This window comes from Desmodus rotundus, chromosome 9 (assembly GCF_022682495.2).
Source record: "Desmodus rotundus isolate HL8 chromosome 9, HLdesRot8A.1, whole genome shotgun sequence".
Lineage (NCBI taxonomy): Eukaryota > Metazoa > Chordata > Mammalia > Chiroptera > Phyllostomidae > Desmodus > Desmodus rotundus.
In genome coordinates this window covers 32,847,852-32,871,436 of record NC_071395.1, presented here as the reverse complement: position 1 = coordinate 32,871,436, position 23,585 = coordinate 32,847,852, and the positions used below count along the sequence as shown (strand labels likewise).

At 38.2% G+C, this 23,585-nt stretch overlaps 1 protein-coding gene across 2 annotated transcripts in view; it reads left to right on the top strand.

Annotated features, from left to right (window-relative positions):
* The window catches only part of HPGD (15-hydroxyprostaglandin dehydrogenase), a 29,592-nt gene extending 6,557 nt beyond the window's left edge, over nt 1–23,035 (top strand). The window contains exons 4-7 of one of the 2 annotated variants that reach the window (XM_045202426.3): nt 3,535–3,631; nt 17,352–17,428; nt 19,696–19,859; nt 20,824–23,035. In XM_045202426.3, coding sequence (XP_045058361.1) covers nt 3,535–3,631; nt 17,352–17,428; nt 19,696–19,859; nt 20,824–20,980 — 495 coding nt within the window. In that variant the 3' untranslated portion in view covers nt 20,981–23,035. The remainder of the gene's footprint in view (nt 1–3,534; nt 3,632–17,351; nt 17,429–19,695; nt 19,860–20,823) is intronic. The other variant, XM_024568775.4, reaches the window with a different exon arrangement.
* Nucleotides 23,036–23,585: the final 550 nt, after the last annotated feature.

Here is a 23,585-nt window from a genome sequence, read left to right as displayed (position 1 = left end):
TTTAAGGAACCTTCCTACCTATCTCTCCTTCTGAAATCTCATACAACATGTTTATACCATTCTTATATGATATACCAATTTTTAAATTTCATAAAAATTAGTATTTTTAGAATGATTTTTATACATGTATAATTTATGCTAGTATGCTATGAGCTCTTTCAAGGCAGAAAATTGTTTTGTGTACAGAGTAGTAACATTTATTGGATAAACTGCCATTCTGTAATACTTTACATCCATGGATATTCAAGTTTGCTTTTTAATGCAAAGTTTGGATGATTTCCTGATACATCAGTATTGCCAAACAGTGTTATCTGTCCTTCCACTTTGACTTCTTACCAACTTTCCCCTTCCTTATTCTTTGATCTCACTGCTCTTCCCATTACAAGAGATACAGGAAACCTCTTCCCAGTCTTTTGTTTCCATTAGGTTATTCCGTACTTCCTCCTTAGTCTGAAGCCAACCGCAGCAGCCTTATTTATAGCAGCTCAGAACTGTAAAAGAAGTCTTTGTAATAATTATCAAAGGTTACTTTGGCAATTGGGCAGAGGTAGATTTAACTTTGAATATTGATAAGGACATCCTGTAATGTACTTATTTTTCGTTCTGTAGCTTTAATAGACTTAAAGAATTCATCTCCACCCAAGTGGGATTTATAATCTAATTTGGACATACTGAAATCCCTTAGTATATTCATGTAATAATTAAACAAAAGAGATGCCTATTGCTTTTTCCCCCCCCAGAAATACAAGAGTTGACTAAATTTTTGAACTTGGAAGGGTATGCATTTAGAATTAGTCAAAACTAGATTTTAGTCTGGAATTTAGAATTCATGAACTTTTATTTCTCTGATCTTGAATTTCCTAGTTTGTGAAAGGACGGAGGTAACTTCTAAGGATGGTTAAGCTTAATTAAACCATAATTTGTATGAAACATCCAGCACAGTTCTACTACATATTATCCACTCAATAAATTGCATTTCTTCCCCAAAGTATAGAAACCTACATTTTCTTCATTCTCACTACCTCATTTCTGTATGAGTTGGGTTCCTCTGTCCTATTCTACCTCTAAATGAAGAGTTGAAGGAATGGATAGAAACATTGTTGTCAAATGCACTCCCTTTTCTTGGCTACCAAGATGTTGATTACAAATTAAATTAGTAACTACTTTCTGTTACTGCTACTCTATAATATCTAAAGATTCAGTTGAACTATTATTATAGTTAGACAGAACTTGCTAAATCGGAAGTAATTCCCACAGCAGGAAGACAATAATATAGCAAAAATGGAAAAATATTGTACCTGAAAGATAAAAGATGGCAGAGGATTCCAGAAAAAGGGATCATGTATATTAGTATATTTCTTGAGAACTGAACTGAAGAAAAGACAAGAACCTGAAAGACCAAGCATTAGGCCTTGTCATGTAGATGTAGTCCAAGAATATTTTCATTGAAAAGTTACGCAGTTCTTATCCTGATAATGGACAAGAAAATTATTCTTCATCCTCCTCCTCCACCAAAGACCTGGGAATCAATCTTGCTTTAAAAAGAATTAAAATAAAGCTTACACATTCCCAAATTTTCTATCTGGTTGCATGTTGTAGATGCTGAAAACACAAACGCGGGGTGTTAGCAAGCTGTGAATACCTGAGAATAAAAGCACAGTGCCAATAAGTGTAAACAGAAGTTCTGTTCAGACGTGCTGGAGACTTGGGCAGAAGCTAAGAGTGTCTAACTTCAGTAACTTCCGCCAGCTACATTTTTTCCTTATACAAACCATTAGTGTTTTGTGTTTCCATTTTAAAGGGAATCACGTGGATATTTTACTCATGCTCTCTAAGCCTACTTAATACCAAACTGACACACAGCTTAAGTGAATAGAATCTTCAATTTACTTCTTTGTTTTAAAATCCTAAGAGGCAGAGAGGCAACTCTGAATGCTTTTCAAAAAACTCCCAAAGGACTTTTTAAATTAAAAGAAGGTGAAGACTAATATGTGCCCTCAGTTCCAGACTTATTATCTGTTGCATCATTTTCTTTGCAGCATTACAAAGAATGAAAAAAAATTAGGAATTAAGATGTCAAAAGAAAATTTTCACCTTTTACAAGTCTGAGCTAGAAGGGAGAGAGTTCTTAAATTAAAAGGGAAAATAGGATTTCTTTTATAAAAAATTTATTTACTTATTTTTAGAGAGAGGGGAAGGGAGGAAGAGAGGGAGAGAAACATCAATGTGTGGTTGCTTGTCATACACCCCCTGCTGGGGACCTGGCCTGCAACCCAGGCATGTGCCCTGACAGGGAATCGAACTGGCAACCCTTTGGTTCTCAGGCTAGCGCTCAATCCACTGAGCCACACCAGCCAGGGTTGGAAAATAGGATTTCAAATACAAGTTTCATATCACAAGTTGTTTTGGGTAGTGGCGAATTCTTAAATGTTAAAATAAAACAGAAAAGGCACATACATGTGGTGATGAGTACTGAAGCCGAGTGAAACATCAAAAGCAGACTTGTAAGCTGTGACGAACACAGTTAAGTGATGGACATTACTGAAGACAATGTGCCCCCAGTGACAGAAAATCTCCCACTTGAACTGGTGAAAGTTGACCTCACACAACAGAACTTAGGTATCAGGACTGTTTGTGGTTCCGTCTCAGTTTCCTACGTACTCTCCCATCTGCCATCCTCTTTGCTGGTTCATCATAAAGATGATAGTTAGCAATACTCATTGCAGCCATACAAAACAATGAAAAAGGAGTAATGTAATAATTTCTTTCTGGTTTTCTTAAGAGTAATGAAAATTTTCTCTGATTCTCAGCATTTTTTTCCACCACTCTTCCCCAACCCGGACCTACCCACCCCCTCCATTGACTGCTCTTCAAGTCTCACTGGCCAAAAATGGGTTACATTCCAGTCTCTAAACCATTCACTGGCAAGGAGAATGGGATTCCCACAACGGAATTAGATTAACCAGTGTCTACACCAAAGCTAGGAGATTACCTTCCTGTGTATTACATGGGGAAGAAGCAGATACAAAGGCAAAATAGAGTTTTTATTAGGGAAAATAAAGCAAATGAAAACTAAGAAATTAAGGGTATCTACTATTATATATTGCAAGATCTAAGAGAATTAAATAGGGCAGATGGATGTGGACTCCCTGGACGTGAGAACCATATGCTTCTAATAAGGATAAATTTTATATCTAATATTTAGAAAAGAAAGAGAATATGTAGAACTCTTGGAGATACTGAGAATCGAGTTAACGTTGACAAACACTATAGGGTAAAAGTCTTTATCATAAAATCTCAGATTGGACAATTAAGTGAAGTTCTGCAGAGACGTGAGAGCTCCACAACTTCAAGCAAACAAGAGAATCCAGGTCCATGGCTAACATTTTTTTTCAAAAGCCATTTCAAAACCTTTCATTAATAACAGTTGCGGGAACCTACACTGGTGCCTGGGATAGTGGTGAACGCTGGTGTGGGATTGCATGACAGAGTGTAATGGCTCTGTTGCTTTTCTCCTTCCTGCCTCTGGACTAGGTGTCTGTTATCAGTGGAACCTATCTTGGTTTGGATTACATGAGTAAGCAAAATGGAGGTGACGGCGGCATCATCATCAATATGTCATCCATGGCAGGTAAGGACGCTGGCTTTGTTAATAACTTCTTATTGGTGATTTGAACCACAAAAATAATTCTTCACAGTATATTTACTATCATATTGGGTTTGAAATTGAAACTTTAATTTTTGTTTTCTTTTAATGGCTCTAAAAATTAAAAATAAATTTTTAAAATGTTTTATTGCATATCAAAAGTTTGAACTGTGTATTCATCTCTGTTATTTTAAATTGTGACTCCTTAAGTTATCTTACTGCAGTACTATTTAAAAAATATATATATATACATTTTTTTCCCCAGTGTTAGTGTTTTTCAAAGGTGGTTGTGAGATTCCTAATGATAATACATGTGAAAGCCCCTTTGACAAAGTGAAAAGTACAAAACAAAGTTAAGGTATGACTCCCACGTGATTTTAGAAAGAACATGGAGTTTTATTATTTTTATTATTTTTTAAAGATTTTATTTATTCATTTTTAGAGAGAGGGGAGGGAGGGAGAAAGAGAGGGAGAGAAACATCTGCTGGTTACCTCCTGCATGCCCCCAAATGGGGACCTGGCCCACATCCCAGGTATGTGCCTTAACCAGGAATTGAACCAGTGACCTTTTGGTTTGCAGGCCAACCCGCGATCCACAGAGCCACACCAGCCAGGGCAGAATGTGGAGTTTTAAAACATGGTAGACGTACTAGTTGGGATATGCTGTTGGGAGGCTGTACTTTACTTCTACTCTCTTAGGCTCTCAGTGTGGGCCTGAGAATTGAGTTGACATGAGATAGATTCACTGGAGAAAAGCATATAAATTTTTACACGTACATGGGAAAAGGGAGACCCAAAGAAGTAGCCAAGCCAAAGCGCTTATGAACATTGAACAAAGAGAAGCAATTGTGGAAAAGTAACTAAAGTATACAGGGAGACTAGAGGAAGGGTTATTTTATTTTAACAAGTTCTTTACAGATTTCTCAGCCTTGACTCCCAGTCTCTGGTGATAAGAATGTTTCTTTCTCCCTGGTGTAGGTAGGGCATCTTTTACATAGATTTATAACTCCCGCTTTCAGGAAGAAAAGGGGAGGTCCTAGTGCCTTTCTTGCACCTACTGCTTTTCAAGTCTTTTTCCTTCAAAATAATGCTTATACAAAAACATGGCATATTTGGGGGTGACCTAGTGTGCCACCTTTCAGTGCTAAACTGTTGTAATAAATGGCAAACACATATGGCTTAAATATAGGGTACTCTTAGTTCTCACTCGTACATCAGCCCAGGCCGAGGTTCTTGTTGCAGGGAACCTCTACTCTATGCAGTCATTTGGAAAACAAGGCTGGCAGAAGCTCTGTCTTCACCATGGAGCTTTCAAGGTTCACTGTGGCATTGGTGGACTCCTTCTCTCCAGTAGAAAGAGAACTCTGAGAAGGCATAGCTGCTCTTCTGAAACCCCCCTCCCTCATCCAGTAATGGCAACCTCCACTTCCACACATGCTCTAGTGTAGCATTTGATCTCATGCTCATCTAACCACAAGAGAGTCAGGGAAATGCAGCCTAGCTGTGTGCCTAAGGAAAAAGTAGGTTCCTGTGGACAGTTAGTCTCTATCACAACATGCAATCTAAACTGCTTTTCTCAGGGCAGAATGATTTACTCTCTGCCGATATCATATTTCTTGGGCACAAACTTTTCAATCAACTTAGCCAGACCCTTACTTTTAAAATTGTAGGAAAAAAAATCAATGGTTCTTGAATAGTTCAAGGGCTCTTAAGAAGTTTTAGAATTCTGATCAATAGTGACAGCAAGTCTAAACTATTTATATCCAAAAATAGTGAGACTGCCTTAAATTATCTGGTTGGTTTCTGTTAGTGTGGTCATTTTACCATAGGTGCCCCCGCCCCATGCCTTCTACCTCCCAGCTCCAGGAGTGTCTGGGGAGTCATGTTTGCTGTGAGCACAGTGGTGTCTGATTCTCAGCATTTTCCTCATTCTTCCAGAAATCATTCTCAGATGGTCCTCGAACCACTGAAACTTGCCTCCAACGGAGACTTAGAAATCTCCATCTGTAGAAGTTCTGAAAACAATCTCTGTCTGTAGAAGTTCTCATTTTCTGGGTTGCTTAAGGACAAAATGGCATCCCTGAAGTGATTATATAACTAATTTTATAATTTTTTCAGGATAATCTAGTTGTTATTCCTAATATGACATCCACTTAAAATTATAAAACATTTTAATTCTAAGAATACATTGAAAGGTAAGAGCATGGGCAACACTTAAGATATTTAACCTCAGAAAGGACCACATTTTAGATTCTAGGAGGCTGAAACCCTAAAGACGAAGTTGTCAAGGCTAAATCTACATGGTTTTAAAATAAAACCATAAAAAACCCCATAAATAATTAGAAAATTAACCCAAAGTTAATGTTTTATTTAAAATATAAATGTAAAACAACCCAGGGGAGTGGTGAAGAGACAGTTCCATGGATTCTCTCTCTAGAGCCAGGAGAGCGAGTAAAGCTTGAACCGTGAACACTGTACGGGGCGCCCCTTGCCCTGTGTCACAGGACACACTGATTTCTTCTTAGGACGGCTGGAGGTCCTCAGGACTGGACCAGTTTTATGGAAGAAGTTCTGTACCATAGAGGAGGTTTACTTGCCATATAGACCATAAATAGAGAGATGCAACATAGTACTGCCTTTTATCCAATTAGAATATTTAAATATGTAACAATTAACATTCACTGAGCACTCACTGTTTACATGATATTGTTTTAAATGCTGTGTATGAGATTATCTCATTTAATATAGCAACCCTATGAAACAGATTTTATAATCTCCATTTTGTAGATGAGGAAACTGTGGCAGGAGAGTTTAAGTTTCTTGCAATAGTTTTTACATCAAGGAAGCAGTAGAGCTGGAATTCATGTGCAAGCAGCTTAATAAAAGACCTCTTATGTCCAATCGCTAGATTATCTTCTATCTGTGGGTTCGTCTGCTAATCTCTTCAACCACGTCCATCTTTGCCTGTTAAGTAAAAAAAAGAACTACAGCGTGATTAAGCCGGTGTAATTTGCTAGTATCTTCAGGCCTCCTGGACACTGCTTTAATTTTTTTAATGCACTATTGACATTTTGTTGGGATATATTTATTAACAAGAAAAATACCTTTAGCTTTCTTGAGGTCTATGGCCCTTATTTGTGGAGCAAATATTTCAGAATTAAAATAAGAATGAAAAAGTATTAATATATAGTGAATCAATATAACTGATAACAAACCTGTATTCTCAAAAAAATGGGCAAAAACATAAACCTACCCTTCATAGAACAGATAGAACAAATGACTAATAAACAGGAATAAACGGTCAACCTCACTAGTAATCATAATGATGCAAGTGAAAACCAAAATAAAATGTAATGTTTTAGCCATCAGATCAGTGTAGGTTTAGTGTAAATACTCATGACTGGCCAGAATGTGGGGAAAAGAGATCGGCAAATTCTGCTGGCGTATACAAGCAACTGCTTCAATATTCACACCACATTACTGAACCTTCAGTGACATCGTAAGCTTTTGCCCCCATTTGACACACGAAGTAAAGCTCTGAAAACATTTGGGGAGCTTACCAAAGTCTCCAGTCAAAACATGCCATTGAGAAGAGCAATTTAAGGATCATAATTAGAGGTCCACTTTGCTTCGTTGGCTAAGAGTTTGGCATTTATCACCAGCCCACCCCTGGGTGTCCATTCTCTTCTTACCTATCTCAGAGCCAATTTTGGGACCTTGTGTGGATCTTCCTCTAATCGAGCAGTTAGAACAATGAATGGCTGTAAATTCAGTGATAAGATTGTTCCGGTTTTAAATGATCTGTCTTAGGTCTCTTACAGTTAATAAGCATCTCAGCATTCCAAATTGCTCCTCCCTCTGATGCTCTACCTGACCAGCGGGGTGACTCTATTTACAATGATTAAATAGTTTACCTTTGTGCCTTCTACTTGATTCAGTCCCTTCGTCAGTAGAAATGGAGGCACCCTCCCTTCTTAATGCCGGCCTCCACACCTGGTGCATTTATACTGTTTCCTCTTGCCAGTGGCCAACCTGGACAGCCCCTGCTTCCTCTCCACGCACCAGGATGTGGTCACTAAGAAGCCCTCATCTCAATAAGAGTATTAAAATGTATTTCATTTTACCCACTCACCAAGAGCTTCTGTTCTTACTATGATGAGATTAGTTTAACAAAAATTCAGAATTTTCTAGCAGTAGAAAATAAAGATGGCCCTCTCTGGCTTTGCACTTTCCTCTGGAATTTTATCAACCATTTTCATACCCTGGAAGTCACAGTATGTGGGTAGAGATCAGATGACCAAAGTCTTTGAGGAATTCTAGAGTCGAATTAGTTTTCAACCAACTTTGTTGAGGTATAATTCACAAAATTGTAGGAAAAGTATTTCTACTGTTTGCTCCCTTTTGGTTTCCAAACTTTCCTTCCTCACAGATTTTTCTTGTTTGCCTGCCACTGCTCACTATTAAAGGCATAGCTGTGGGTTGCATTCCACCCAAGCAGTCATCACGATCTCTTGCATGGTTTCGGTGGAGTCCTTCACTGTCATCGTAAGAACCTTGACACACTGGTTTGGGCAGAGATGTTAACGAGTAATGACCACTGACGCAGACTGAATATCAAATGTAATTAATAAGTTTAACAAACATAGGAGTAGTTAAAGTGGAGGGTGATTCCTCAGCATATTGAGGGAAGGGTGTGCTCCCGTCTGGAGGCCCAGAAGTTGTTCTGATCATTGTTAACCACATAGACATTTCTATAGGACTTTTTATTTGTAAACATACTATGGAAACCTACGCTCATTTTGTCACATCCATCCTTAACTGTTAAAAGAAAAGTTGGAAGGCTCAACAGAGAAGAGTGAAGCCTGGATTAATGCAGGTAATTAAATGTCAGAATTCCCATAAAACATCCCATAAAAATCAAGTGTGCTTTTTATATACTTAGTTGCTAAAAACTGTGGGAAGGACAGAGTAGTTGTCAGAGGAAAAAGAATTTGCCTATAATCCTGGCTTCCACCTGCCTACATACTCAGCTGCTGAAGTCTTGGTGTTCTGGGGGCATTTGCGCCTCTGGTCGCTCGGTGGCATTTTGTGGGAGATCCTATGAAAGCCTTATTTACTCTGAGTTCAATATATTAGAGTCTCAAAAAAAAAATACTTGAAGATCATAAGAAACTTTTTTTAGCCTGTCCTAAGTAATCTGCCCAGGGACACACTCACGTGAGCTATAACTTATATCTAAAACAATATAATTAGCTTCCCATTTGTGTTAAGGTGGGACTGCTAAAGTTACCACTTTAAGGAACAAATTCAAGTTAATCAAACATATGTTGAGCATCTACAGAAAGGAATTGAGGGAATAAAAGTAACTAGGCAAAGTTTTTACCACAGAGCTATATAATCAGTATCTTGTATCAATACGGCGGAATATAATTGGACTGGGATATCATGACAGACCAGAAATTTCAGGCAAAAAACATCAGTCACCTTCCTTCATCTCCAGGCTAAAAATAAAATCACGTGGTACTACCTGTGCAACTATGGCTGATATAAGGCATGGGCCTTACATAGTTAGCAACTGCCAAGTTCCAAGTATTGTGACAAACTATTGACTCTATGGTATCACATTTAACTTTTACAAGTCCCTACAATAGATGTCAACTTAAAAATCTTCAATTTAGAGTTGAACAACTAATATCAAACAGGCTTCCTCACTTGGAAAATGTGGTGAGAATTAGCAGTAGTAATAAAAGCGACTTTATTTTGCTATACTTTAGTGTACGTCATGGAATGAATGAACCTACCTTTCGGGACATCAGTTGGTCAGATACCAACTATTATGAATACATGAGCCACCTTTCTTGCTGAGTGCTGGCGAAGTTCTCCATGGGGTTCATTCTGTTGTCTATGGCTTAAAATTACTAAGAAGACTGACTGAAAGAAATAAGTAGGAAAGATTAAATAGTTTCAAGCTGGCCTTTTAAGGAATGGATAAAAGATTTAGGGTTTCCTAGGCCAGGGGATAGAAACACTACTAGGAAATGAATAGTTTTGAGAATTTATCATGCATAGATACTACCTAGGGACTTTGTTCCTATGCAGATTATGACAGTAGGTCTGGGCTGGGTCCTAACATTCTACTCCAGGAATTCTGATTCCGGTCCTCGGCCCTCACTTGGAGGAGCCAGCTTCCAGGTTCTATGGTGGTGATCTTTGAGTGGGTAGGAAGCTCATCTCTGCCTAAGCAATGCCTGAACTTTTAGGAAGGTGGATTTTGGTGGGATATTGGGAGCAGTTTTCTGAGAATTAACTGCTAATTCTTAAAGTTACCTTTCTGGAAAGATTTTAATTATAGAAGATGTAGTGGTTTTATGGAAGCCTCTGCCACTTTTTATGTCAAGTCACACTTCCAACTTTATGTGTTAATGGCAAACATGAGACTGAGGGGAAAAGCAGCATCTGATACAATGTTCTATTTTGTGGGAAAATCACATAATGAGGAAGTTCACCAGTTAATTCCGTTAACTGTCTGCACGAACATAGATTCACAGTAGTTCCCCTTTTTACCTTGTAGTAGAGAAGTGATGGTTAAAAACAGAAAGATGGGTAGACAATTTTTTTTATGGTAAAGAAAATGTGAGGAATTCAGATTTCTGCTTTTTGGCACTTCTGCTAACCTCAAGGATCAGACAAAGGTCAGTATCCTTAGATTCTCATTTTATTTCCCTAAGCTGAATTTCTTTAGCATTTCTGTATAGTCTATTTTACAGGGTTCCTATTTATTTAAAAGAAAATATGTTTTATGACTGAGTACAATTGACCCATCTGAGCAGATTTCAGTTTTTTGCACAATTTTTTGAGCTGTTTGTCTTCTATGAGACGTAGAGATTAAAGTTATCTTTTTAAAATATGGGTAGAAAGAATATTAAAGATGGAAGAACAAATGTGGCAATGGAAATTATGTTTTATTTTTCTAAATCACTTCCTTATTTCTTCTATTGTTACATATGTAATTTTCAGTCATTTAATGTTTTATAATTATCTCATCAGTCGGTGGCCACTTGGTCTTATTATCCTGAGTGCTTATAGAAAATATGTCTCTGTTTTGCGGGTAGAATTTCTCCCTCTGGTGATATTGTTTTCTGACTCTATAGTTATGACAGCCGTAATAAGCCTGTTCCTAACTAGACATGTTCTATTTTGAGGAGAGCCATTTTCTAATCCCTCAAGTAAAATTGCAAAATGGTGGGCCTAGAATAAAACTGAAAAAACACACCCCTATCCTTTTTAAATGCAAGTTACTCATTTTTAAGCACAAATAAAAGATTTCTCACAACATTTAATAAAATGACATTTCTTCAGAGACTCCTTCCTCACTGTCACAACCCTTTGTGCTGTTGCTCCTCAAATCCTTTCACACTAAGGCAAGTAAGTTCCCTGTGAATGTGGGAATTAATTTGCAAGGCTTGAAAAAACTAAATTAATTCCAGCAACAAATTGGTCCTGTGTCATTATACTGGCAAAACTCCCTGACGCTGAGAGGGTCGGTCTGACTGTTGGACCAGTAAGTGCTACCCTACCCCACGCCGGGGTTCCTTCTGTGGGTGTTGCACAATAGAGTGTTCAATGCTCCTTCATTATACTTTGCGCTTCAGATGTACCAAACACATAGATCTTAAATGAATGCACTTCTGTAAATCCTTTTGAACTAGGACTAGCAACAGTCCACAGCTTGACAAGGTCCAGAAACAAACCAAGGTAGGACTCTGGACCAGATTGTGACATTTTATTGCAAAACACACATTTTCACAAGGAGGTACAGGTGGATAAATAGGTAAATAAGCAAATAAAACAAGACTTTGAGATGTTGCTTTTAAAGCAAAAATGTTGACCTTTGTCTTTTTACAAAGAGAATAGCAAATAGTAGTGCTTATTGTGGGGCAGGCCCTGTTTTCTGTATTTTATGTATATTTGCTTGTTCAAAACTCACAGTAGTTACTATTTATACTCTAGTTCACAGAAGGAGAACACTGTGGTACCAGCAGCTACCCCTCTGAACCTAACGCAGCTCCCTGTGGTGGGCTGAGGGTTTGAGCTCAGTGAGTCTGGTGCCCAGAGTCCAGAACCACTGTGCTGTAATCCCTCTTGATAAACTTGATTAAGAAGACATTTTTTAAACAGCTAAGTATTATAAGTAACATTCTGATAAAATGGTGGTCCTCCCATTGGTTCTATATGTTTCAATGGACTGCATTTAAAACAATATTTTCATTTTATTTAGTACTTAATTGGTACCAAACACATATTTCTAAGGTGAATTCACCCCTACGAAACCTTTTGAATTAGCGCACACTATATTTTAGGAAAGAAAATGAGTGGGCATTAAAAAACCCAACCGTTCTTCTCTAGAGTTCCATATAGAGTAAGAGACCCTAGCTGGAGACCTGGAATTTAAGTCTAGGAAGTTTGTGTGCCTGTGGATATAGGTAGATAGATAGATAAGGAAGGAGGGAGGGAGGGAGACAGAGACATTGAGAGAAGAATTTAATCCCAAAGAATGGATAAGGTCACCTAGGGAAAGAGTGTGCATAGAAAAGCAGAGGGCCAGGGTCCACTGTGGAGTCCTCCAGCATATTCATGGGTATGGTCAAGGGGAAAGAGCCAACAAAGGACAGCAGAAGGATTCGCTGGTTAAGATCTGTTTGCCTGGAGTCGGCCTTAGAGTGAGCTGTGGAGCAAATGGGAGGTGAGGAGTAGAGACGATGACTGTGCTAACTCTTCTGAGTACTTTCTGTTGACAAGAGAAATGGCGTGGGAGCTGGAGAAAGATGTGAGACCGAGAAAGAGATAATATTTTTAAATGAGTGATATTGACACGTGTTCATATCTCAGAAAGAGCGACTGTCATTTGACTCTTCACTTGATAACAGTGACCACTCTAGGTCTGTTGACATACTTTTATCCTAAATTTCTATGACCCAACATTTAGCTTGTTTCTTTCTTTTTTTTTTTTTACTCCTCTTTCTCTTTCTTGCTCTCTCTCTTTATTGAATATATTGGGGTGACATTGGTTAATGAAATTATATAGGTTTCAAATGTACAATTTTATAATACATAATCTGTATATTGCATTGTGTGTTCACCACCCAAAGTCAAGTTTCTTTCCATCACCATTTATCCCCCCTTTACCCTCTTCTACCGCCCCTACCTCCTTTTCCCTCTGGTAATCACCATACTGTTTGTTTTCTGTGTCTGTGAGGTTTTTGGGGTTTTTTTTCTCTTAATCCCTTTACCTTTTTTTTCTCTCTTTTGCTTGGCTACTCTTCCCTACCAGAGAGGGCTGCCCTATACAGTTATGTAAGCTGTAACCTGCACAAGCATTTGGGGTGCTGTTTATACGAACTACCACATGAATGGTGCCCCCAGACCCGCACCGTGCACACTCGGCCTACTCAACACAGTTCTCTGTGTTGACCCTTATTACCAGCATCAGAACACATTTGTGTCTGAAGCACAGAGAAACATTATGTGTTGGTGTGTGGGTTTAAGGGAACAAGTATGGTTAACCAATATTGAAGCTGAACCACAATAGCAATAATCCTATACCTGTGAGGGGAAAATGTGTCCTGACATCCCATAGAAAATGTTTGATTTCTGAAAAATTTTCATCCCAGCTAAAATCGTTGTCACAAAAAAGCTTGAAAAGGAGCTCTTCTCCCCTCTTTTAACTGACTGTTTCAAAGCAGCAAACCGAGGTAGAGATAGTAAATCTCTACATTTACTCTCAAAGTCAGACTTTAATATTAAAGTCAGTTGAGCTGCTTGAACCTGAGTCTTAGCCTCTCACCTTCTTCCCTGAACAACATGAGTTTCAACACCTGCTCCAGCTTCTCTACAAACTACTTGACCCTGGGCTACATGAAGTCACCCAGCCACTGGGCCTGGCTGGCATCTATGCAGGCACTGGGCGTTCAGGCCCCCAGGTCTCTGGATCCCGCTCTACCAGCATGCAGGGTGGCTGGGATCTGGGGGCTTGGCTTCGGGGATGGTCAGGGGTCTGGCGGGCATAGGGGACATCCAGAGTGAGAAGGAAACTATGCAATAACTGAATGTCCACCTGGCCTCCTGCCTGCAAGAGGGTGAGAGGCTAATGCTAGGAGACTGGAGAGCAAAACCTGGGAACACCTGGAAAAGAAGGGACCCCAGGTCAGAGGCTGAAGGCACTATTCTAAGACCACCAAGGACCTGAGGGCTCAGATCTTTGCAAGTTCTGTGGACAATGCCCACATCATTCTGCAGATTGACAGTGCCTGTCTTGCAGCTGATGACTTCAGAGTTAAGTAAGAGACAGAGCTGGCCATGTGCCATTCTATGCAGAGTGACATCATTGAGCTCTGAAAGGTGCCCATTATCACTCGGCTGCAGCTGGAGACAGAGATTGAGGCCCTGAAAGGAGCTGCTCTTTGTGAAGAACCACAAGGAGGAAGTAAATGGTAGAAAAAAAAAACAGGTTGCCAAATTGGGTTGACTATGGATTGGATGACTCCAAATCTCAGGACCTCGGCAACATTATGGCAGACATTTGGGCCCAGGATGACAAGCTGGCTCAAAAGAACCAAGAGGATCTAGGCAAATACTGGTCCAGCAGACTGGGGAGAACACCACAGTGACGGCTGAGATAGAAGCTGCTGAGATGACACTCACGGAGCTGAGATGTTCAGTCCAATCCTTAGCGATCAACCTGGACCCGATGAATCTGCAGGCCAGTTTGGAGAACAGGCTGAAGAAGGTGGACAACAGGTGCTATGTCATAGAGATGGAACAGCTGAACGGGTCCTGCCTCACCTAGAGTCAGAGCCAGCCCAGACCCAGGCCGTGGCAGAGAGGAGTGTGAGGCCCTGCTACACATCAAGATCAGGCTGGGGACTGAGATCACCACCGACTGTCACCTGCTGGAAGAAGGGGAGGGCTTCGATCTTGGTGATGACCTGGACAACAGCAACTCCATGCAATCCATCTGAAAGACCACCACTCACGCAGTGGTGGACAGCAGAGTGGAGTCTGAGGCATTAATGCAGCAGAAAGGGGGCAGGTAGCCAATAAAAAGTTCAGAGATCCCTGGAAAAGAAAGAAGGAAGAAAGTCAGTTGGCAAGTTGGGAAAAGGACTGCAGATCACTAACCCATCCTACCTGTTGGAAACATAAGAAGCAACAGTTAAAATTCTACATGTACTGTAGAGGTGAAAGCTATTTATTTAAATTAATTCCAACTTTACTAAATAACTGGAAAATAAACTTCTTTTATTTATAACACTCCTAACTATAAAGAACCCACATATCTATCAACAGGTGAATATATATACAATTGATGAGTTTAACCTTACAGTCAAATAGTATTCATGAAAAAACAGAGAAAAATAAGCTATTGATACACACTACCAATATGAATGAATCTCAAAATAACTATCCTGAGTGAAAGAAGTCAGACAAAAGTTTTCACCATATGATTACATTTACATAAACTTCCAGAAAAGGCAAACCTATCTATTGCTACACAAAGGAGTGGAATGGCGGCAGCCTGGGGGAGGGAGAAGGCAAAAGGAAGGGACAGCAGAGGGACATGAGGAAACGTAGGGTGACAATATGTTCATTATGCTAATTGTGGTGTGGTTTCATGGTGTACACATATGTCAAAACTCATAGGTCGGTAATACCTCAATTTCTGCATGTCTAAAATTAATTCGTGAAGCCTTTGATCTGATCTCAGAAAGTAAAACTATGCAAGAGTAAACCTGTGGCAGGAGAGCAGTGAACATGTCATTAGAACATTACAACAAGATTCATAAAACCAAGTGCCACTTTAAAAATGCAAATTCCTTCACTGTCTGGTTGCATTTGCAGTTCTACCTTTAAAGGAAAGTATATGTCTTGTGCTTGCTTCTTAAACAGAAACAATATAACAGTATTTGATTCACTGCAGTCCTGTGACACTCTGAACTAGCTCGGGTTCAGAAGTTCAGTACCTCAACATACATAACAAAAATTCATTCCAAATTCATCCTTGACAGCCCTTAGGAACAGCGGCCTTGTGCTTTTTATGGCTGTGTCAACTAGCTTATCTCTGATGGAGGTTCGCTCTGCATTTCCTGCAGTTGGCGAACACCACCGTACAAGCACACTGCCTTTGAGAAATGTTTAAGAAGGTACAGCAGCAACTAACTTAGGGAATAAGAAGCAGCAATGCCTGGTGCAACTATTTATTGTCTTTATCTCAGCTCCTAACACAATAGTGTACCCTGTGCAGGCATCACGACTGCTTGTTGACTGATATTGCCAAACTTAATTAAATTACACATTTTAATTAACTTCAAAACAAAACGAGATGAGAACCACCTGTTACAGTACTTTGAGATCACTGGGTGGACGCACAATGTGTGAACTATCATTCTCGAGCTTTAAACTGCTCTTGAGAAAACGTAGTTTATAAATTGAGACCTGGCAGGCACCCAGGGAGTGGTTAAGGTCTGCATTTATGGCTGAACGTTGGCACAACACGCGCAGCTGATTGGTGGTACTCCGGCACTAGTTAGCTGGGTGGAGATGAGCATGCTTCAGCGGAATAATTGCGTATTACTAGCATGACATTTGGTAGTAATAACATTAGAGTAATCAGAGATCACTGTTTCTTGGCTCAGAAATCACAAATTTCACAAAATGTGAAGATTGGTTACGTTAAGAAATTAGTTAAAAAGCAAAATATACAAATGGCTCTAGTTAAAAGTCTTACTGTTGATTAGATGGTAAATTGACAATTATGAGAAACAAGCTTGATCAGCAACAGTTACTATGTAAAATGCGTTTTCCTTGTTGTTTAATGGGGGCAGGGGGAATGGGGCCAGGAGTAGGGGAGAAAAATGCTATACTGCTATGATACTGCTTTTTTCCCCAGACCGTGAAATGAATCATATTTTTGATTAGTCACTATTGTGTATACGTAGGAAATTAAACAAATTCTAACATTGCTTGACTTTTCTGTTGTGTTGAGGACATGATTATGCAAGGAAATAAAACAGTACCATTTTTATTTATGGTTTTCTTTTCTGAGGCCATAGGCCAAGAAGATTCAGGCATTCCTACAGATCAAAATGAAAAGGAGTTAACTTTTAATTTTCTTAAACACTTCGAGGTGTGACTGTTGACAGGGAAATGAATCCTAATTTATAATGAAGACAAATAATAATCTCTAAATTCTACTAAGCAATTTAAACCTCTTCAGCCACTTGGAAGTCTTTAAAATATAGAATATATACTCTTAAAAATCTAGACTGAAAAACTGAAAATTAGATGGTAACTTATTGGGTTAGGATATGATTCTCTTTATAGCATTGACTTCTCTTGACAGAAAGTCACGGAGACAGAAAACCTTACATATCACTCTTGGCTGCCTCTCTGGGCTGTAACTTACCTGCCATGAACTCTGGACAGTGCAGTAGATAGAGGTGACAGAAAGAATGAACCGTGCTAAGACTAGTGAGTTTCACAAAGCTGTCTGGTGATTATTTCGGTGTATTTAGATCACCGAAGTGTATTCGGTGTATTCTAGATCAATTTTTAAATGAACAGAAATAAACTATTCATTTGCATAGCAATTACTGGGTTCCGTCTGCTTATTGTTTAATAAATTGTTTAAATTTTGTGTTTGTTTTAGGACTCATGCCAGTTGCACAACAGCCTGTTTACTGTGCTTCAAAGCATGGCATAGTTGGATTCACACGCTCAGCAGCGGTGAGAACATAAAACCCAGTATCTCTTTTCCTCTCTGTACGTATAAGCACCACGAGTTCTACCCAGTCAAGAGGAGTAAATTCTGAATTCAATACATCTGAGTAAAAGATAGAAAAATATTATATTTCAATCTTTTATAAAAACAATAGTGTCAGATCACATGAAAAAGGACCAATAAAAAATAGATAATTTTAAAATGAAGTAGAGTCTAGATGCAGATGTGTTATTGAAAAATATCCTCTAGGCTAAATAATGGGAAGAAGGTCTTTAATTTTAAAATTGACTCCAAATCTAAAGGATATTAGCTTCAGCCTTGCTTAAGTAGAATTTTCAGTGTGCTCCAGGCATGAGCTGTCACTGGAGATGCGATAAAAATGGGCGTGAGCATGGGGGCAGGTGAAAGAGGGGGGCGGGGATTCACTCAGAAGAGCAGTCAAGGATGTGTCTCCATGGAGGCCCAGCATGAGAAGTGCAGAGAAAAATTAGCTCTATAAACATTTTAGACCTCACTGACCACCTGCATTGATGTTATAAAATGGGAATGCTTGCCTTTTCATAATAACTGGGAGCAAAAAGGTAGGTTGAATGAAGCTGTCCAAGCAAGGGGAAAGGAGGATGAGAATGACTGACGATGCAAGGAGGAGCCAGACCAGGAGGCATTTTAGGGGTTGTAGTAATGAGCTTAGACTTTATTCAAAATGAAACCATCGATGGGTTTTTCTACACACAGAGTGGCAAGATCAGATTTCCATTTCAGTGAGACCATTCTGGCTGCTATTTAGAGAGTATGTTGAGAGGACAAGGTGTAGGAGAGGTGAGGACATTGGGCGGTCCCTGCTGTGGTGAGTCTAGATGAGACAGAGAGAGAGACCAGACAGATGGAGAGAAAAATATTAACCATACAAGAAATACTCAGGTTAAAGAAAACAGATTTGTGACCAGTAAATGTCCAATCTAAAAAGGAAGATAAGCAGCTCTCACAATCTTAATTCAAATTGACTGGAAATTTTAAATTAATTTGCAAGGACTTAATCTTTAATTCAATATTTAACGAACACATAAAGGTATTAAAAAACAAAATAAATCTCAAAGACCAGAAATCTCCTATTTACAGTGACAAGACTGGAAACTTGTACAATCAATTCTTATTTCTGGTACTTGTGTTCAATAAAATCACTCGCAAACACTGAATTAGAGAAGTTCCTTTGAGCCTCTGGTCACAGAATTTTGATCAGTCAATCAATACATATGTGAATTTCCGTTTAAAGTTCCCCTTGAGTTTCTGTTTGACAAAACCTTATTTAACATGTGTGGTATTGACGTTGAACTCGTAGCCAGCAGCACTTACACCTCAGGTTTGTATTTTTTCTGTAAGGCGCCTCTCAGCCTTCTTAGGAACACTAGACAGCGTTTCAACATTATGCTTGGGGACGGGGAGCATTTTAAACAACAAAATCACAAACAAAAAGCACAAAAATGAGAAAAACATGGGCTAAATACACCGTGAAAAGGACACTTGTTTGTAGTTAGAAGAGCTGAAACAAGAAAACAGAGTGTTATTTTGTTTGATCTCAGCTGGAACATCAGCATTGGGCAACTCACATTTCTCCCTGCTCCTTGTCTGTCCACAGAGGACCCCGAAGGCTACACGCCTATTGATTTTGTGTGTGTGTGGGGGGGGTTACAAATACGTTTTAGTAAGTAAACAAAGAGGATCCTCAAATAATCAAGTACGTTTTATTTTACAAATAGTTCGAATAAAATCAGTAGGTTGAAAATTAAGTCAAGGATTGTTAGTCTGAAGATACTTAAGTTGCCTTCCAGATAATTAAGCGTATCTTTACAATCAAGGTCCTACAACTTTCCATTAACAATATCTTTTAAGCAAATATCCTCTTATACAACCCTCATTTTTGAAAGAAAACTTGCGATATTAATTTTAAACCTCAGCTCCTCCCCTTCAGGTTTTCTCAGAGTTCAATGGATAAGAGCAGTTTAGATCATTGTTTCCAGGAGTTGTCTGGTAATACCGACTTTTAAAAAATTAATTAGACGAGGCTTTCAGGAGTTAATTCAGCACTTGACGTACAAATTCTTTTACTTTCTGCTACCAACCAACTGTAGCATTGTCGTCATTGTAAGGGCAGAAGGGTATCGGATCAGTATTTTTCACATCAGAGTCTTCTGAAGAGCTTTAATTATGTTTGTCCTATGTTCTGCATTTATAAAACTACCCAAACCTGCCACCTTCTATTTCCAATCGGCAGATGGCTGCTAATCTCATGAAAAGCGGTGTGAGAATAAATGCCATCTGCCCAGGCTTTGTTAATACGCCCATCCTCGAGACCATTGAGAAAGAAGAAAACATGGGACCATATATAGAGTATAAGGATCACATCAAGGACATGATGAAATACTATGGGATTATGGAGTAAGTAAAACTATACCTACCTTCTTTATATGATGGAGCGAAGTACTATCTACACAGAAGCAATAAAAAGGGGAAAATGAGGTTTTAAATTTGAGAAACAAATGCAAGCTTCAAAGTTTTGGTTTGGCAAACTCTGAAAAGAAAATATTCTTCCTGGGTTTCCGAATAGAATATGCTTCTACCTTATGAATTTTGCTTGAAGATATAGACAATGCATCATTAATATCTTCAACCATAGTCAGATACTGTTTGAAAAGGTGATTTTTTTTTTTTTTTTTTTACCTTTAGAAGCAATGATTCCGTATCTGCCTAAAGTCCAAGGAACATTTACATACAGCCTTTGTAAAATTTCATATGGCCCCTAACTTCATACCAAACAATGGATCAGCACACATGTTTGGTGAACAGTGTCTGAGTCAGAGCAGGTGGGATTTCCAGTACAAAGTCGTAGCTACTACGCTGATGGAATCAGACCATCTGGGATCGAATCCTGGCTCCACTTCTGACCATGAACTTATCCATGGAGCTCAGTTTTCTCACACGTGAAAGGGGGCTAATACTAAAACAATCTTTGGGGACACATGTAAAGTACTTAAAACAGCAACAGATCAGTAACAGACATTCAATAAATGTTAGCTATAATTCTTATTCCTACTCTAATAACATTTCTACCAGATAAGTCTACGATATACTGATAGGATAAAGATTTAAAAAAATAATTTTTAAACACAAATAATAAATATAAATTCATAAACCCTTCCTTTCCCCATGACAGAAGTTTAGGCATGGGAATCTACTCCCGAATTTATCATATAATTTAGTTAATATCTAGTTGAATAGAAAGAACGGGGGTAACAATAGCTTCCTGATACACATTTCCCTATGACATATTAAAGGCACCAGATTATTCAAAAGCAACTCCCAAGTGAAAATTATGCCTGTGTGTTTTGTTTTAAAACACCAGTGTTTCCTTCGCTTTTAGCCCACCAATGATTGCCGGTGGATTAATAACCCTCATCGAAGATGATGCTTTAAATGGCGCCATTATGAAGATAACAAATTCTAAGGGGATTCATTTTCAAGACTACGATGCAACCCCAGTGCACGTAAAAGCTCAGTGAATATCTTCTGTGTCAGCCGTCTCTGCAAATAAGCGCACGTGGCTCATACGCAGGCCCTGTCTTCATGTGAATGTAGTTTTTTAAATAAAATGTTATTATTTGACTCTTGCCTTCATGCACTTGATGTTAATTTCTTCCTACATAATTAGTCAAGTATATGGATTAGAAAATAGAAACCTCAAAATTATAATGTGGACCAAAACTCAGTTTTGATTCTTATAGTTTGAGTAACGATTAAGACAAAAGATATTCAAGGAATATTCTGCTTTTCAGAAAATGTATTTAAATTTGTGGTTCATAAATATTAATGCTTTTCAGAACATCATTTTAAAGGCGATACTTGAATGTTATTTAAATCAAACCACATGTAAAAAAAAACAACCTCATTTTGTTTCAATATTAGCATTTTAAAAGAGTTAGGCTACCTACAATGGCAAATCTTTAGTAATGATAACTTTTATTTATATGCCATCTTTCAGCTGAACATTTCAGCTCTTTAAAAATGTGGCATATTTTGGGGCCAGTTAAGGAATAAGGTATAGTGTCATATATCCTAAATGAAAAATCTGATGTATGGAAAAATGACAAAGTAATTGGCTGAGATGTTGATCCATAGTTCAGCTTCCCCTCTGGGAAGAACATTTCTTTCCTCTTTGCTTACTTTAAGAATTTTAATTGATTCCAAAATCTCAGGAATGAAATGTTTAACAGTTACAGCAAAACAGATAGTTATTGCTCCTAAAATGTTATGTTTAAGATATGCTCATTAAGAATGTTATTTTTTTCAGATTACTTCTTTATTTGTACCAACTTCAAAAGTGCCTACCTTTCAATGAAACTTTTTTTTCTAATCTTCAAAAATTATTTAATGTTCTATCTATAGCTATGAAGGGGAAGAAACCAATTTTGTCTCTGAACATGTTCAAAGCTATAATCACAAGAGGTCAAAATAACTGTGAATATTTTTTCAGCTTTCTGTCAGGTATTTTAAGATACAATCATTAAATGCACCTGCATTAGGTTACCCTATGCAAACAATAATTAATGCTAATAATAGCAAAAGCACAAAATTTCTATTCAACCATTTCTTCTTATCACTTACATAAATTACAAAATGGGAATATTGTATAAGTGATTCACCCTGTCAGCTAACTTTAGAGCTCTCAGCTTGGACCCAAATCCATCCATGGGAGATTAATAAATACTTCCTAGAGATGCTGGAGTGATGCCACATGCTGCTCTGTTGTAATTCTGCCATAGAGAACAAACTGTTTACTTCTAAGAAGGAATTTGAATATGAGTAACTGTTGTCTAGATCTTCACATAATGTATTTTTAAAAACACACCAAGAAATGAACATCAGCGAACATCTAATAAAGTTGTCTGACCAGGCACAGATGTGTTCGTGCATTGTGGCAGTCTCCAGCTAGTGAGTGATATGGGTACTATATGTGGTGTATCACTTATTGTCTATATTTTTCGACTGTAATGTTCAAAGCTGTAGCTTAAACTTTTCGCTTATGGATTATTCTTTGTATTGGCAGCCTTCAGTATACTTTCTCCTTCTTTGATTTATTTTCAAATCAATAAGGTATGCAGACGTTTAAAACTGAGTAGAATTGAAAAATGTGGTTTATATTTTTAAAAGTTATTTCACATTGAAATTTATCTTCTATAAATAGCTTTAAGTAAATCTATAATGTTATATGATATCTCTATGTACTGGTTGAGAAAATAAATATTAAATTTGGGGGGAGCTTAGTTTCCTTAATTGTTTTTTTCAGTGAAAATCCTAATGTGAATAATATAGATTTTTTCTAATAAATGAAGTAGGGCTTGCAGAGCAGCAAAACTAAAGATGTGTGGATTTTTAAAAAAGGCTGAGATTTGATAATGACATTGAAATATCCAACTCATTTTTTCCCCATAAAAAATAATTGTAGGTACTTGTAGTAGCATTTAAGATACAAGTGATTATGTAATGATTTCTGTCTGGTTTTGCTCTATTTGTTCATAAATCTAGGACACCAGAGAGGTCTGAAAATGTACATTTTTTAATAAAATTTAAATCCTTTCACATACTAAATATCATCTGATGGGTAGCTTTTTTTTATATATTAGAATTTCCTAAGACACTTTTGCAGGCACTGGAAAAGGAGACTGAACCCAAAGTCACAAATGTCATCAGTCTTCCTCTATCTCCATCCTCTCATTGGCTCCTCACCTAGGCAGCTTTCTCCATGTGAAGCTTCCACGATTCTCCCCAGCTTCCAATCTGGCAAAACAAGAACTTGTTTTTGGCACCAGAGCTCGTTTGCCTTTCTTAGCTCATGTGACTATTTCTGAGGCATCCTTTGTAGTCAGAGGTGGCTACTCTACTTGACCAGCACCAAATGACATGCCTCCCCTGTTAGAATTGGAGAGTGTTGGGGAACACGTGAGGTGGGCAGGATATAGACCAGAACCCTATGGACTAAGAAAAGGAAAGGGATAATTGCTAAGAGGAAAACTATGCTGCCATTACCAGAAAGGAGGTGAATATAGGCCGAGCTCAGAAAAACAAGAGACAGCCTCTATAGAGGAAGACAAAGAGTGAACAAAGGTT